The sequence below is a fragment of the Bactrocera latifrons genome, unplaced genomic scaffold, assembly GCF_001853355.1.
Source record: "Bactrocera latifrons isolate USDA-ARS-PBARC rearing strain unplaced genomic scaffold, ASM185335v1 scaffold_420, whole genome shotgun sequence".
NCBI lineage: Eukaryota > Metazoa > Arthropoda > Insecta > Diptera > Tephritidae > Bactrocera > Bactrocera latifrons.
Window position 1 is genome coordinate 93,518 of NW_017537069.1, and position 15,492 is coordinate 109,009.

Below are 15,492 nucleotides of genomic sequence, written 5' to 3' on the forward strand. Positions count from 1 at the left end.
CTCGAAAATGTTATGCAAAGGCGTTTGTTAGTAACGATTTTATGAATGAATTGTTGACCAATTAATTATTGTAATTTTTTTTCTCAACTACTCAAGTTCACATGTTTTTGTAGTTTTAGTTACTCAAACAATTTAATTATATTATTACCCTAAATAAAGAAATTATCCCACATATTTGCAGTAATTTTATATAGCACTAAATGGACAAACATTTTTAAATATTTTTATGTTGTTAGCCGAAATGAGAACATTTTTGGTGCTCTTTTTAAATCAATCGGCCAAACAATTCAACAAATACGAATAACAGCGCTATGAACCATGCAATCAGTTATCGAAAAGCAAGTACAACAAAATGGCATATGATATATATATGCATGTATGTATGTGTTTATTTCTAGCAAACAATGTCATTCTGCTTGAATTTTTTTCTAAACCTCTTACAATGCAATTAGTTTATTTAGTTTTGAATTTTGGTATTCACCTTAGATGCCCAACAGCAATTGTTTTCGTTTCGAATACGAATTTAATCATATATTTTATAAAGTGCTGTATTTATAGTTCGTATTTATATATATATATAATTTTGTGTTTCTTTATCGTTTGAACATTAATTTTGTATCTCATTAACGCTGACCACAGTCTGATTACACATTTCTGTAGCAAAGTCTTTTTCCTCCTCCACTATGTGGTTATCAGTCTTTTTTAGACTATCAAGTAGGTGGGACTCAATAGTTAACTGCGTATTCTTATCAGAATCTGTCTTCTCGCAATTAATATTTGACAATTCCATTTTCTCAATAATTTTCTCCATCGAGACTCCCTTCACATGAAAGCTGACGACTTCATTATTTTCAATACCATCCTCAGCTGGGTTCATTTCGATATCTTCATTATCAGTCTTAATAGCTTCATTTGTTGTAATGATGTTTGATTCATTAATATCCGGATGATTATCTTCGATATCTTTTTGTTGTTGAATTAACTCTACAGCTTTTCCAGTTATCTCATCTACAACTGCTGCGGCCGCCATTACAAACTGGTCTTCAGTGTTATCGAAAACTTGTTCAGGAACTGCTACAACTTCTTCTGTCGAATTGGGAAGAGTATCGCTCGCGGTTTCCTCCTTGACGGTCAATACGTTATGTTGAATTTCTTCTACTTGTTCTATAGAAGCTTTTCGTGCTTCAGAAACTTCACAATGCTCACTGACATAGGATGACGGACTTTGCGCAGTTGTTACAGGAGCATCATCCGTTAAGGATGGGACAGTTCCGCTTTTAATATCTTCTTTATGGCTGGCTTGCTCAATAGAAGGTTGAGAGTTCTCAGTGCAAGGTTCGACTTCCTCAGCGCATAGTTTCGGTTCTTCAGTACAAATTTGTGAATTTGGTATGTCATCGACTTCTTTTTGTTGTATTATGGTGGATGTTGATAGCTCTGATGTTTCCTTTTCAGCAGCAATATGCGTGGAAGTGCCACATATTCCCTCTTCCTCAACTTGATTATTATCATTGAACGCAAAAACTGATACTTGTGAAGGTGGAGGGGAAACAGGTAGCGGAGGAGGTTTTGGGGATTCTGCAGCCGTTGAAGTTGCACTTACAGTAGCAATTAAATCTAATGTTGTATCTTCGCATTTGCTTTCGGCTTTGTATTGATCTGGATTCGTATCAATTTCCGCTTCAGGCTCGTTGAACGCAACCTTACCTGTATCAACATTAGCGACTTCAGTTTGATCTGAAACTGAAACTGTAGATGTTGATTCAGGTTCGATTGCCTTTAAAGTCATGTCTACTATAACATTTGTAGCACAATCAGCAGTAACCGCTRTTGCTTCTTCTATTTCTTTATTAGTCAAATCTGTAATCATGCTTTCGTTGTTTATTGCGACTTTTTCGCTAATTTCGTTCAACGCCGATTCGATGGTGATGATGGGGTCAGGGATTAAAATAGGGGTTGTATTGGGTGGAGAGGAAGTAGTAGCGGTATTCAAAGTAACTAATTCATCTGTGAGGGCAGCTGTATCTGTTTGGAATATTACCTCAACTTGTGATTTGGACTCATTTTCAGTTTCGAGTTCGTCACCATTTGCGCTCGTACCATTTTGATGCACACCTTTGTTATCGGAAATCTCGTTTACAACATTTGGAATGCTTTTAATTTTTTCGGCAACGTCAGACGTTTCCCCCATCAAGTCCGCTGCTTTGTCTGTTACTTGATCTTTCTGGTCATCGGCTGTCAATAACGTTTCAGTGCCGCTATTCTCGATTGTATCACCGTTACTCACGACAGCAGGTGCACTTTCAGGAGTCTCTACGGCTAAATTAGTGATAGTGGCAGTAGTTTGCTTCTCAGTCTGATTATTTTCAGTGGCAGTGGTTGAGCTATTCTCAATTACAACTGAACTTGTGGTTTCGGTGGTGTTGTTTGTGATGTTGGTGGTGTTTTCATTTGAAGAKATTTCCTTTACAGCCTGCTCTTCAACTGGTGTAGTAGAAGTTGACGTTTTTTCACCATTCATTTCTTTCTCAGAGCTTTCACCATTTTCAGTTGGCTTCTCGTTAGAATTCTTCTCCTCGGAATCTCCGGCAGCCCCATCTTTTTGCACTTTTTCAGCCGTCTATTATAGAAACAAATAAAAAAGGTACGTTAAAAAGACGAATAAAATTAAATAATGCAATTAATGTATAAAAATTTACCTCTTCTGTGCCAGCACCATTTCCCACTTGTGCTGCGGCATCACCATTTGTAGCTGCCGCATTTTCAGTTGCTGCATCCTCGGCTTTAGCTGGCTTTTGTTTATCCTTTTTTCCAAAAGAAATGTTGCGGAAAGACCATTTCTTTTTGACCTTCTCCTTCTTGGGCTTTTTGTTATTCTCATCGGATAGGGGCGAAATCTCTTCACTGCTTTTATTACCATCCTTTGGGCCAGTTGATTCGTCTTCCTTAGAAGCAGACTCCGTAGCACTTGCATTACTTTGCCCCGTATTACTGTCACCACCACCATCCTGTGCACCATTATCACCACCACTCTTTTCGGTTGTCAAGTCTTTATCATTTTCAGTTTCATCACCATCTTTTTTCTGTAATGCCTCAAATAAAAACAATAACAATAATAATTAATTAGCGCTTTTTATCTTATTTATATTAATTATAGTGTTTCGTTTAGAAATACATATGTAGATATTTCCTTTTTATCCCCTTTTATTCCTAGTCTACTCTGATTATTTTTTTTAATTAAAAATATATTAAATTTAAAAAAATTGCAATTCTGATTGTATGTTTAAAGGCAAGTGTATTTTTATTTAATAGAATATATATTTTGTTATATACCTCCGTTTCAACATTCYCCTGAGAACTTGCATCGCCATTCACCTGCTTTTGATCGAGATCTTCAATTTTTTCCAACTTGCCGGTAACATCTTCATCTGGATTTTTCTTGGGTTCGGTGGTTATATCAACTGAACGTTTGCTCTGAGTCTTACCCATATTGTCTTTTTGACGCCTGAAAAATTATAACAAATACAAATATACTGAAAACAGATAAATTAAAAGGCAGCCAGAATCATTCAAACTGGCAATATTCTAAATGAGGCTAGTTTATTTATAAGTGACTGTTTCGATAAATAAAAATATCTACCAGCAGACGAAAATACATTTTGTAAATCGGTAAATAAAAAAGGAAACAATAAAAATTGGCTTTGTAAGTTTCTTATCAGGCCACAAACTTGTTGTAAGAGAATGCTGTAAAAATGTGAATGCAATCTACTAAAGTATATTCCTGCATATGTATGTATGCTTTTAGTGTACGATATGCCTCACGCATTCGTTAAACTCAAGTATCTGTAGAATGCAACGGATGTATGTAAATAAAATATAGCTCGTAATGCTGCTGCCTAATTGATTACGAATTGCAATACGAGTACATGACTCTTTGTTTCAATCGTATCGCAAGACATACATTTTCAACACTATATACTACACTAGGTATGTACGTAGTATTATATGGACCTTCAATACAATAATATACTAAACAATATATGTACATGCATAAGTATATCATGTATTGAAGTGCTATGAATCATGTTACATGCAAAAATATTGTATATACATACATATGTACACATTTATAATTTCTTATAAACATTGGTGTAGTCTGACACACGAAATTGATAACTTGCRAAACAGTGCAAACCTCATTTGGCCTCATAATAATGCCTTTATCAAATTTAAATAAATTCGTGGTTGAAATATATAGCATATATTTCGTACAGAAAAAMTTTACAAATAAAAACTTTCGTTTTAACTGGTTGAGTATAACTTTGAACATATTTTCCGGTGAATTCGAGCATAGTCATATAGCATACATTATTCAACTCTATGTACATATCCACTTTAGAAGAAAATACTTTTTTGTTTTTGCCTTCAAAACTTAGTATTCATTTCATTAATTGAGGATTGATTCTTTAATTTTTCATTTTAACGCACAATCAATCAGATACACATGGAGCGTCCTTCCACGATATTTTACACTTCCGTATCAAAATGAAACATGAATGGATATAGATCTGGTAAGTGTATTTTGTTTTCATAAGTAATCTACAAAAGGCTGCTAATTAAATTGAAGATATCAATGTTAAGAAGACGCAGTCATTTATTTTTAGTATTGCATGAGTGTATGTAACATTATTTTTACAAAGTAATATGTATGAAATGCTATCAAGCAATTGAAAAATGAAATTTAATTGGGGTGAGAAAATGACTCACTGTAGAAACCACCCTTTAGGCGAGAAAGTTCAATGAATCACTTCTACGACTACATACGCTAAATTCAAAAAAGTAAATGCGCTACAATCATACATAATATACATACCTAGCATTCAGAAGGGCCTAAATATAATTTTAGTTGTGATAGTCAACGTAAGTTGGACGATCAGAATGAATTTTTAAACAATTTATAGTTTCTCTTTTCTTCTTGAGGAAACTGACTATTAATATTTTAATTAATTTATTATTTTTATATAATATTTAATTTTGTATATAGTTATTTTGGTCTGTTCATAGTTTTATTTTGTTATTGAAATAAGCCAAAAATTGCTTTAATATAATCAAATTCAAATAAAGTATTTTAATCATAATGATGATAAAATTTAATATGATAGAAGTTACAGAAATTTTTCTGCACAGAACTACCACAAAACTTCAAGATAAAATTACGTTTACAGAACGAACTTAATTTACAAGCTCGATTCAACAACACGCAATTAATTTATATTGCTTGGAAGATTAACAACGCTTTTGATATAAAAACGGAGGAAATCGAAATTCTTCAAATGAATTCTTCTCCATGTCAGTCGGCACACAATATCATATCAAATAACAATGATAATTGTATTTCTAGTGGTCACAGGCCATGATGTACCTCCATTGTTACTTAATTTCCGACATTTTGTGGTGTTTGTAAATTTACATCCATCAGGCATTTGGCATTATTGTTATTCATAGTGGTAAGTTTTGTATAAGAAAAAATAATAAAAAAAAACGTTCTTCAACCCTGGCATAATTTTAACGAAAGTACTTATAAAMTTTTGTCTGTACAAATACATATAAAATGTATTATATATTATACATATATTAAATATACTTATTTATTTAAAATCATTCACTATTCATTCCGTTAGATATATTCATATATGTAAGAACTAAAAAATAAAATTAATAATCCAAAAACGCATCAAAAGAGCTTGAGTCTACCGAGTCTACAATATCAAAGAATCATGAAGTGTGCAGTGAAGAGTGTATTTTTTTCTTTTTTGCTGCCCATTCTTCGTCGTTGATATGAATTATTGCTTTAAATTCTCAACATAATAAGTCATAACCATTTAGGAAGTATTCAAATAGTAATATCCGCTTTACTATACCACACGTATATATGTACATATACTGAGATACATATTTACATATGTGTCCATGTAACTGATATTCAGGATTTTGAAAGTCCGCCTGATTTTACTCAATATATGTAAATGTTTATATATAATTACATATTTATAAAATTGACTAAAAATAATTTCTAAAGTATAACAGAACAAAATCAAAAATAAATGCAATCAGCCCTTCCTTCTCTGATCTCAATACAAGTATTCTATCTAATGATTTCTGACCTTAAACAAGTCTTTAAACCGTTTAGGTTAGTCAAATCTATGATATTTTAGTGAAGTTTAATACAGGCACATTCTTAAAAGTTACATATGTAAATATATTAATGATTTGGCGCTCCATATAAATGAATTTGAGATCGGTCTAAACCTTATATCGGTAATATAAATAATGATCCTTTGGTTGACGTTTAAATGTGTATGTATGTATAAATAAACGTGTATGCTTAACGGTTATTCACCTGACCCACTGTACATTGAAAAATAGTTATGCAGAAACTTTCATATTTGACACTAAAATACTTTACTACTTCAATTTTTTTTTCGTAGAATAAAAAATGTTATTTTTTATTTGGTTTGTGACTACTGACCATAGTATATGAAATAAAACGGCTAATACTATTCAATAATTCATAACCATTCTCACTACTTCCGGTTGGTTGTATTCAATTTTCCGTTCTGATATCTATTGCGGTGGTGGATAGAACAAATATGTGTGTAGATACATATTTTTATATGCTTATGTACAAAACGTTATTTTATATGTAAACTGCGGTAAATCATATTCAAAAGTGACTAATTGCCGTTACGCCACCGCCTTGACATCAAGTATTGCTTTTGCGGGTGAAGATAATTTCATTATAATTTTTTATTTATTTAAATTAAAAGTATGTACADTAGTCTCTTTGTCGCTTATAATAAAACAAAAAAACATTGCATAAATTTTTGTCAACTTATAAAAATAAAATAGAAAAACGAACTAGCACGTAACTTTCATATGATTGACCTTCACATGGAGTTAAGCGCCAAAATATGAGCAACAGAGTTAACCGGCAGTCAAGATAATTTACGAAGACAAACGCTTTTTTATGTATTATCATTTACGCATATTTGTATATGTATGTATTTGGGTATAACTATTTATGTATGTATAATTTATCTATAACGTATGTTCATACATATGTACAAACATACACAAAATTTTATTAAAATTTGTATATATGTATGTATATTAGAGCCGGCAAACAGATGGCACGCGAGTTTATGTGATTGAACTCGCAAGCGAAATGTCCAACGCAAAGTATTTTCTTGCACGTTCATTGACCAATGTAATAAATGTACACACACATATACATATGTGGCACCTATGTATATGTATATGTATTGATTATTGTATATACGGATAACTAATATCTAAGCCTTAATCAATCCCGCCCCAGCTATGAAATCACACAGCAGAGTATAAAATAAAAGTTTTTTTACTCGCTGCGACACTATCCAATGTGTGAAATATAATTTTTGAAATAATAATATTAGATAAAATATAAAATATCTAGATATTAACGTCAACAGTTAATACCTATCAACAATAAAGTAACAATAAGTTTTATGATTATTGTAAAATTTATAACGTTAGTTGAATATATTTTTATACACAAAATATATGACATGGTCACGTTCCTTTCCYCACATCAAGAATAAAATAAATAAATAAATAATAAAAAACATAAATTTTGCACTGCTTTGAATTATTTTAATGTCCTAATTCTAAGTACATATATCGAAGGCAAATGGAATTCAATTCATAACAAAATTATGTAACTGTAAACAAAGTTAGTGGTTGATACAATATTATTTTCAAGTTCGAACTGCATTATTCGCAAATCTATTGAACAAAAAAATCAACCGCAATATATTATTGTTTATCAATATAATATATCCAATCGTTCCTTGATCATAAGTTGTTTATTGATATAACTGATCACATTACAATCTTGTTTGTGTTAGCGTCCTTATGTGATTAAGACCTTATGTGTATAAGCTATAAGGTAAATTTTGTATATACATACAAATGTGCATACATACAATCTGCGACAAAACTAAAGCACGGAATCTATCTTTTCGGTATTTAAATGAATAAAATCATAAATTTTAATTTTTTAATAGGACATTGTTCTTTTAAAATTAGTAAAAATTAAACAAATAATTAACTTATTACAAAAACATTTAAAAAACTCCAAAATTTTGATGCGACTAAACCTAGCACGAAATAGTTTCATGCTTAAACAATTTTAATATTTAGTTGCGTATCAGTAGTTTTTCTGTCCATCCGTCCGTGAGTAAAAATTGAGATATCTCCATGAAATTTGGGATATGGATTCCTTAGTACAAGAAAATTTCAAGTACCTAGATGGGAGTCATCGGACCACTGTCACGACCCTAAATCGCCATTAACCGAAAACATATAGTGTCATAACTAAGCATTAAAATAAAAATCGCGCAGGCGTACCTCCCCCTCCAACAAGTTTAATGTACATATCTCCTCAASCTACAACAATSAAATTCGCTGAGTACAAATCTTATAAGAACTTCTACCGACAGTTTGAAAATGTCTGAAATCGGAGGATAACCCCGTTCGCTCCCCATATAACGGTAACTGCTGAATAGTACAAAAAGTGCGATAAATCAATAACTAAATACGCCAGAGACATTKAATTTTACCACCGAGATGGCTTGGTACCGCCCACTTTTCCGTGAAATCTCTTATTTCGGTATCCGATAAACCGATTTCTACAAAAATTTAGTATTAATTATTGTGTGTAAATGAAACGAATAATGTCTTTAGCGTGTGTCACCTGATGACTAAAAATTGTTTAAATCCAATAAAAACTGTTCAAGCTYCTAGGTACCGAATATTTTCGGTATATATGTATAACTAAAATTATGGGACAATGGTATGTCTGTATGTCAAAAGCGCGTTGAATTGGACCAATTCTTCCCTTATCCCCCCTAATACACTTAAAATAAATATTTTCGAACTTCCGGATGACTTTGTACCGCATATATGAGTGATCTCAATGAAAATGGCATGTTTTTTCATAACAATCTATCTTTGTACTTAAAATAGATAAATTTGAGCGAAAACTTGGCGTGGCCCCTATATAACTAATATCAGAATTTTCTTTTCTACCTTAAATTATTTCCCTGGCTTTGATTTTTGCAAGTTGCTAGAGTATAAAATATTCGGTTGCAACCGAACATAGGTTTCCTTTCTTGTTACATATACATTTGTATTTCTCTAACGGACTTTGATACGATCGCATCGAAACAACTTCTTTCGATAACAGCTAATTTTACGTGTTCCACAAACAGAGTGTATGTACTGATAACTAGTTGCATTAGAATATATCTATAGATTATAAGTAATTCTACCCTCTAATATGAATAGTCCTAATAAATCTTTAGCTTTTACTGTACCGTTATTTTTAATTTTTAAATATTTTAAGCAATTTACATATAAACTTGGATACATACATACATATGTGTATATGAAAACTTATTTTGGGGAATAACGCCCTTTTGTTGAATGTAAGTAACTGGTTACGATAAATATTGTAATATATGACGCTAATGTTAGTAACATTTATTCTTAATTAGGAAAATGTTATATTGCTTATAATGTTGGCTCGATTACTCATTTTATTATGTCCAGTTAAAATTTTCAATTTTTTAATCTAAGGCTATACATATATATTATATGTACATAATTTCGTGTTAAACCACATAAAGAAGATATATATAATAACCAACTACATATATTCTTGTTTCAAGTATTTCACATATAAATTTTGCTATTTTAACACTATATATTAAATAAAAAAAGTATATATATGAATAGTAGAAATACAAAGAAAACACAAACAAAAAGGACCAAAAAGGAAGAGGCGATTTCACGAATAAACGATAAATAACGAGTAGAATGAACGAACTTCGCATATGGACGCAACAAACGAGTGAAAATACACACGAAGTATTAACGCGAAGGCGACAGCGATGGTCGACTTCAACTTGAGCGCAATACACCAGCAACAACAAAGCCGTATAATCCAACTTGCTACTATACCGGCGCCTGTGACTTCGCCTTTGGCGACGACGCGACCGCAACTCAGGCAGAGCTGCGGAAGGCACACCCAAATTGAACACATTTCCCAGCTCTTAAAACGACAGGAATCAAGGAGGGGAGAAGATGGCTTTTACACGGTAGTCCGTCGACAATCCACTTCGTCGTGTTGTATTTCTAGTAGTACGATGCTACTTAGCAATGTTCCGGTTATAACAACTTACTAAAGGTATAAGTAAATTAATTTACTTTTWCTGTAACGTCAAATTTTTTTCAGTTAAACAAAGAAAAACGAATTAACTATAAAAGTTCATTGCTATAACTTTACCTCTCCCGTGGGTAACTATTTTCTTTAATAACACATATCGTTATACAGAATTTTCTTTCAATTCTCATACACTACTCCTTTCATAAACTTCACTTTTCATACAATTCTTAACCAAAGCAAATTCTAAAACTTAAATTTTGCAAATCAAATTTTTCTAATTACCTGCTCTTTTCAGATTATATTAAACTTAATTCTATTCGGCGTCTTTATAATAAATATCACTTTTCACCCGAATTTCGAAACAACTCCAAAAACTTTCTTTTCTATATTCGTTTTCTCTTCACACTTCACAGTGTTTCAAACAAAAATGTCTGCTTATTTCGACCGTAACTGAAGAATTGAAACGCTTTGCTTGATCCAAAAGCGGTGCATATAATGCGACGACAAAGACGCCAATAAGCGTTGCCGGACAATGCACAAGGAAATTATCAATTGCAGTTAGCAATTTTGTTTTACTATATATACAGACTATCTCCAAATTGATCTTGACAAATCTTTTTTAATTTCAATAAATCAAAAAAATTGTATCTTTATATTCCTAAATTATTTATTAAACATACACTCAACACTGATTTATTTAACTTCCATTTAAGAACAAAAATTATTTTCGTAGCAGGTGGCAATCACTAGAGGAGCTACAAAACGACACCGCCTTTCCATTTTCGAAAAATTCTCGAATTCGATATCTTTAGCGTCACAGTGTTGCATTTTCCTAATAGTTGCCACTTTAATACGATAAGCGCTCTATTTGATTCGGCTAAATATCTTTATATTTACATACGAACGTTCACAACACTATTTCGAATTCTACACTACAGAGAACATATTTTTAGTAAGTTTAACTATTGATTCATATTCTGAAAAAAAAATACTTGCAAAATTTTATAGCTCTGATGACCCCATAAAAAACACAGTACAAACTCTTGTGTACTATACAGAAACCATATGTGTTTCAACAAAATTTAAATTTGTTCCAAAGCAAATGAAATTCTGTACTACAATTGTGTTCATAAACCATTGAAATTATGTGGTGTTGTGTACTATGTACTCTTCTGCAACAACCTATCACAATAACTTGAACTGCATTAATCCAGATTAATTCAGGAGTTAGTGAAGATAACTCCGTTGCTAACGGGTCATCTCGACAGGATAGAATTTATAGAATACTACCTGCATGCCGTGCCGATTGCCTGTGGAGACTCATTGTGCCGATTGCTCATAACTTACTATATATAGAATACTATCTAGTTTGCCTTATATCGTTAGCTATGAGCTGTCGCTTCAACCGTTTGGCAGCGCAGTTTTCATTCCTATGAAAATTTCGAAGAGGCAACATATCCCATTTGCACATATGCCGACGGCTATTTCATTTCGGTAATATGAAATTTAGAAGAGCGAGTATTAAGACGGTTGTGTTATATTATAAAAATAAAGTACATTTTCAAAATAACATTTTTCCAAATCCAAATATTATTGCTCATTTTAAGTTTATTATTTTAATTGATATATTACATTTATGCCACAATTATTATATAGTAGTCCAAAAATATGAATTCTTATTTTTCCCAGAATACATTTGTAAGGATTACGATCCTTTTTTATTTTCCTCATAAAAGATTTAAACAGTTCAAGAGCTCAAAGCATGCGCTACATCAGCTCGACCATACGTACCCTACGCCTTTGCGCAAATGATTATAACATGATAGCAAATGCCCACATACAGATTTGGCAATGGCAATAGCAATACATTTCTAACTGTCAAATGTATTGCTATTGCCATTGGCAAACCTTTATTCTATAAATTCTATCCTGTCGAGATGCCCCGTAACTCCCATTTAATTCTCAAAATTTTACAAATGGCTAATTTTAATCTATTTCAAATTTTCAATAATAAAACAAGAAGTTCTCTATTATGATGCAATTTTAAAAATAACGTGCTGATATGTTTTTGTAATAAAAAGTGCTTTCTCAAAAATTGTTAACAAACGCAATGTTTATTTTCTATCCATTTTCAATGACAATATAATAAAAATGACAATCACCTTTTTATGAGAGGTTCAAACTCGCATAGCTTCCGTCTACCACCTACAAATTTGGATGTGATTAAGTGTACAGTTAATCCAGATTAACGCTGCTGTCTGTCAAAGCTATAATAGCTTAGGAAAATTACATCATAATCACATACCGAAAAAATCCATGTTTTTATCGACAAAGTGCAGAGAAGCTAGAGAAATTATCATCCAATTACTGAAATGTTTGCCAAATATTACACAAAAAAGAGTCATTTTGCGTTATATTTTTGTTTCGATGATATTTGCATTATTATTACTCTTTAAAATATTTATGGAAAGAAAATCGGTCTGTCAAACTGCCAAAATGACAGCACATTGCTAGCAATGAATGGCATGACACATATCCAGAAATCAATTGCAAAACATTCATAAACAAAATGCTCATTTACTATATAAGTTTTGGTTGAGCCTTACAGGATTTTATTAATAAATCAAACGACTTGTACACTTGTTTGTGAATTGGCGTACCTATAAAGAAATTAATTTTATGAACAGAGGTACAATTAACAAAAGCATATATAATAAGGTAAAAATATGTATTACGCTAATTTTATTTCTTTAATTTTTACAAATTTTATTACAATATCATACAGAAGAAAATTGCTTCATATTTATCTAACGCATAAGTTGGGGTTAAGCCTTAGAGGATTGTCTTAATAGCTCAAACGATTTGTACCCTTGTGTTAAAACTGACGTACGACTTGTCGTAGGAAGATTGCACTTGACATCTCATGGTTATGAACCGGACTAATTTTTTTAATAATGTTTTGCTTTAGTATTCCGAAGCCGTTTTTGCGTGTCTAATGGGATGCATAAACAGTACAAAAAAATTAGGCGATTTAAAAAGCGAAAACGTTTTTCGTGCTGTGAGACTTCACTCCGAAGTGGCAGATCAAGGACGCACAGGATATCTGGAATTAACACCAAGGGAGCTTATTTTTCGTACAGGGTCTAATCAACGTGTTGTATGGGCTTTGCAACATCTACGCAGATATGGACTTAATGGCGATGTATTCTCATTTGAAGCTGGGCGTCGTTGTATCACAGGCCCTGGCATTTATACTTTTCGTTGTCAGCGGGCGGAGCAATTGTACCATATATTTCAAACTTATATAAATGCAGTTTCCCTTGTGACAGACGATGCATTTACATTTAGCGAACGGGAGCGTGATCATCCATCACATACAGTGGGTAGACCAGAAAATGTTCAAAATGCGAATAACTATTTGGAACCTGCACCGTTAGTAAGTTCAGGGGCTACAGTCTCGATTTTGCAGCGTTCTCGAGTGCTTCGGGATTCATTCAGTAGTAGTCCGCTAAGTTTGGACTCTCCAGATTCAGTTCCAAGTTTATCATTTGCCACAAGTGAAGTAGTTCATATTCAAAGTCCACGTTTTCCTTCTGGTCTCGGTATGTATGTGAATACCCCGAATACACCTATGCCAGTTCCCAATAGCAATGTATACTCGGAATACCCTTTGCGGTCGCACGTAGAACACAACAATAATTTATCAAACGCGTCCAATGGTGTATTTAATACTTTAGTTCGAAAAAATTTGGTAAAGCATTCTTCTCTAGATATTCCACCAGATGAATTTGCGCCTATGCTTACACCACCATCGGATGCATTACACATGTATGCCAACGTTGATAGCTGCTCACTTGCCGCCAATAATTTTGGTTTTGGTGSTATAGCAGGAATTCGTAATCTGATGCGAGATCAAGAACGCTGTTATGAAAATCTAGATAGTGAAGAGCTGAAGTTAATCCTACCAAAGCAAAATTTGTCGTCTTCAACGCCCGGAAGGAGTTATAGTGGAATAGATATTCCCTGTGATCCTCAATTAAAGCAAACGAAATCAGCAGGAACAAATGCAGTCAATTATATTGTTCTTGATTTAGACCAACCTCGAAGTCCCACACAATGTTCCCCCAAACTACAAGTTGGAAGTGGTCTTTCCTTAACTGCCGTTGATGGCRCTGATAGAAGTATGAAATTGGCTTCAAAAACAGAATCACTTACTGATTCAACACATACTAGTGTAACTTCAACGACTAATCCAATGGCTATTACGACAGCAACGATTACAAACGTGACAAATACAACGAAACAAAATGGTGGTAGCGTTGAGCAATTGGAAAAGAAAGAAGAATCTACGCTTGGTTACTCGACTATAGATTTTATAAAGACTTGTGCACTTATTAAATCATCGACTCACGGTGCAGATTTTGATGCGGAACCAGGCAATGAAGAAAGCAGAATAACCCGACATAGTAAATGTGTGCGAAAAGCTTACTCTATTAGTGAATAGGAAAAATTGGTACTTTCTCAGGTAAATGATCAATAACAATATCATTTTAAATTATTACATGGTTAAATAACATTCATTTTCAATAGCGCTTTTAATATTGCTAGGACACGTGTCGTGATTTAAAAAAGGTGCGTTCTGGATTTGTTGTGCTAATAAGTATGTACAATTAAATAAATAACTTCATTGATCGCCTTATTTAAAAATTTTACACTTGTATTTCGAAATTTGGTGTATTTTTACGGAACTTTTCGTGCCATAAATATACTAAACTTATGAACTAAATTATTGGAATTAAGCGATATAAAAATTAATTATTATTTAAATAAAAAAAAAATCAAAGCTTATTGAATGTGTTGCGGTCAGGTTCATTAGTTTAAAAAATTCGTTTGTTATTATATTTGAGCAGTTATAATAACAACAAAAGTAATGTAGCCCAATTCAGCGTTACTAATGGTTTCTTATTTATTCTTTCAACCGGCGAAATGCAGCGTGAATTGCCCTCTTTGGAACTTTCTTGCTTTTATGTGCGTATACATACATATATAATCCATGAACATGTCAATGTATATAATCTTAACATTTTCATATTGCAGTACAGTGTACCAGCATTTAGTACAACAATATAGTTATAAGAGACCTAAAGTTGATTTGGAATTCGTTTAGAGATTTTCAATATACATATACATATGTATGCTGACACCGAGTGTCGGCATTTACCACA

The 15,492-nt window shown here is 32.5% G+C and overlaps 2 protein-coding genes across 6 annotated transcripts; one reads left to right on the top strand and one right to left on the bottom strand.

Annotated features, from left to right (window-relative positions):
* Positions 1-530: 530 nt before the first annotated feature.
* LOC108972768 (A-agglutinin anchorage subunit) lies at positions 531-10,825 on the bottom strand. 2 transcript variants are annotated; one of them, XM_018939539.1, is made up of 4 exons: positions 10,550-10,825; positions 3,334-3,505; positions 2,700-3,092; positions 531-2,620 (listed from the first exon to the last, which is right to left on the bottom strand). In XM_018939539.1, the coding sequence occupies exons 2-4, from the start codon at positions 3,487-3,489 to the stop codon at positions 608-610; spliced, it is 2,562 nt and encodes an 853-aa protein (XP_018795084.1). In that variant the 5' UTR covers positions 3,490-3,505; positions 10,550-10,825; the 3' UTR covers positions 531-607. The 2 variants fall into 2 exon arrangements, with proteins under 2 accessions (XP_018795084.1, XP_018795085.1); XM_018939540.1 differs by having other exon boundaries at positions 2,700-3,083; positions 10,550-10,822.
* Positions 10,826-12,996: 2,171 nt separating this feature from the next.
* On the top strand, positions 12,997-15,492 carry LOC108972752. Of its 4 annotated transcripts, none has more exons than XM_018939519.1 (4): positions 12,997-14,792; positions 14,876-14,899; positions 15,260-15,295; positions 15,365-15,492. In XM_018939519.1, the coding sequence occupies exon 1, from the start codon at positions 13,263-13,265 to the stop codon at positions 14,769-14,771; it is 1,509 nt and encodes a 502-aa protein (XP_018795064.1). In that variant the 5' UTR covers positions 12,997-13,262; the 3' UTR covers positions 14,772-14,792; positions 14,876-14,899; positions 15,260-15,295; positions 15,365-15,492. The 4 variants fall into 4 exon arrangements, with proteins under 4 accessions (XP_018795064.1, XP_018795063.1, XP_018795061.1 ...); XM_018939518.1 differs by having other exon boundaries at positions 12,998-14,792; positions 14,858-14,927; XM_018939516.1 differs by having other exon boundaries at positions 12,998-14,792; positions 14,858-14,899.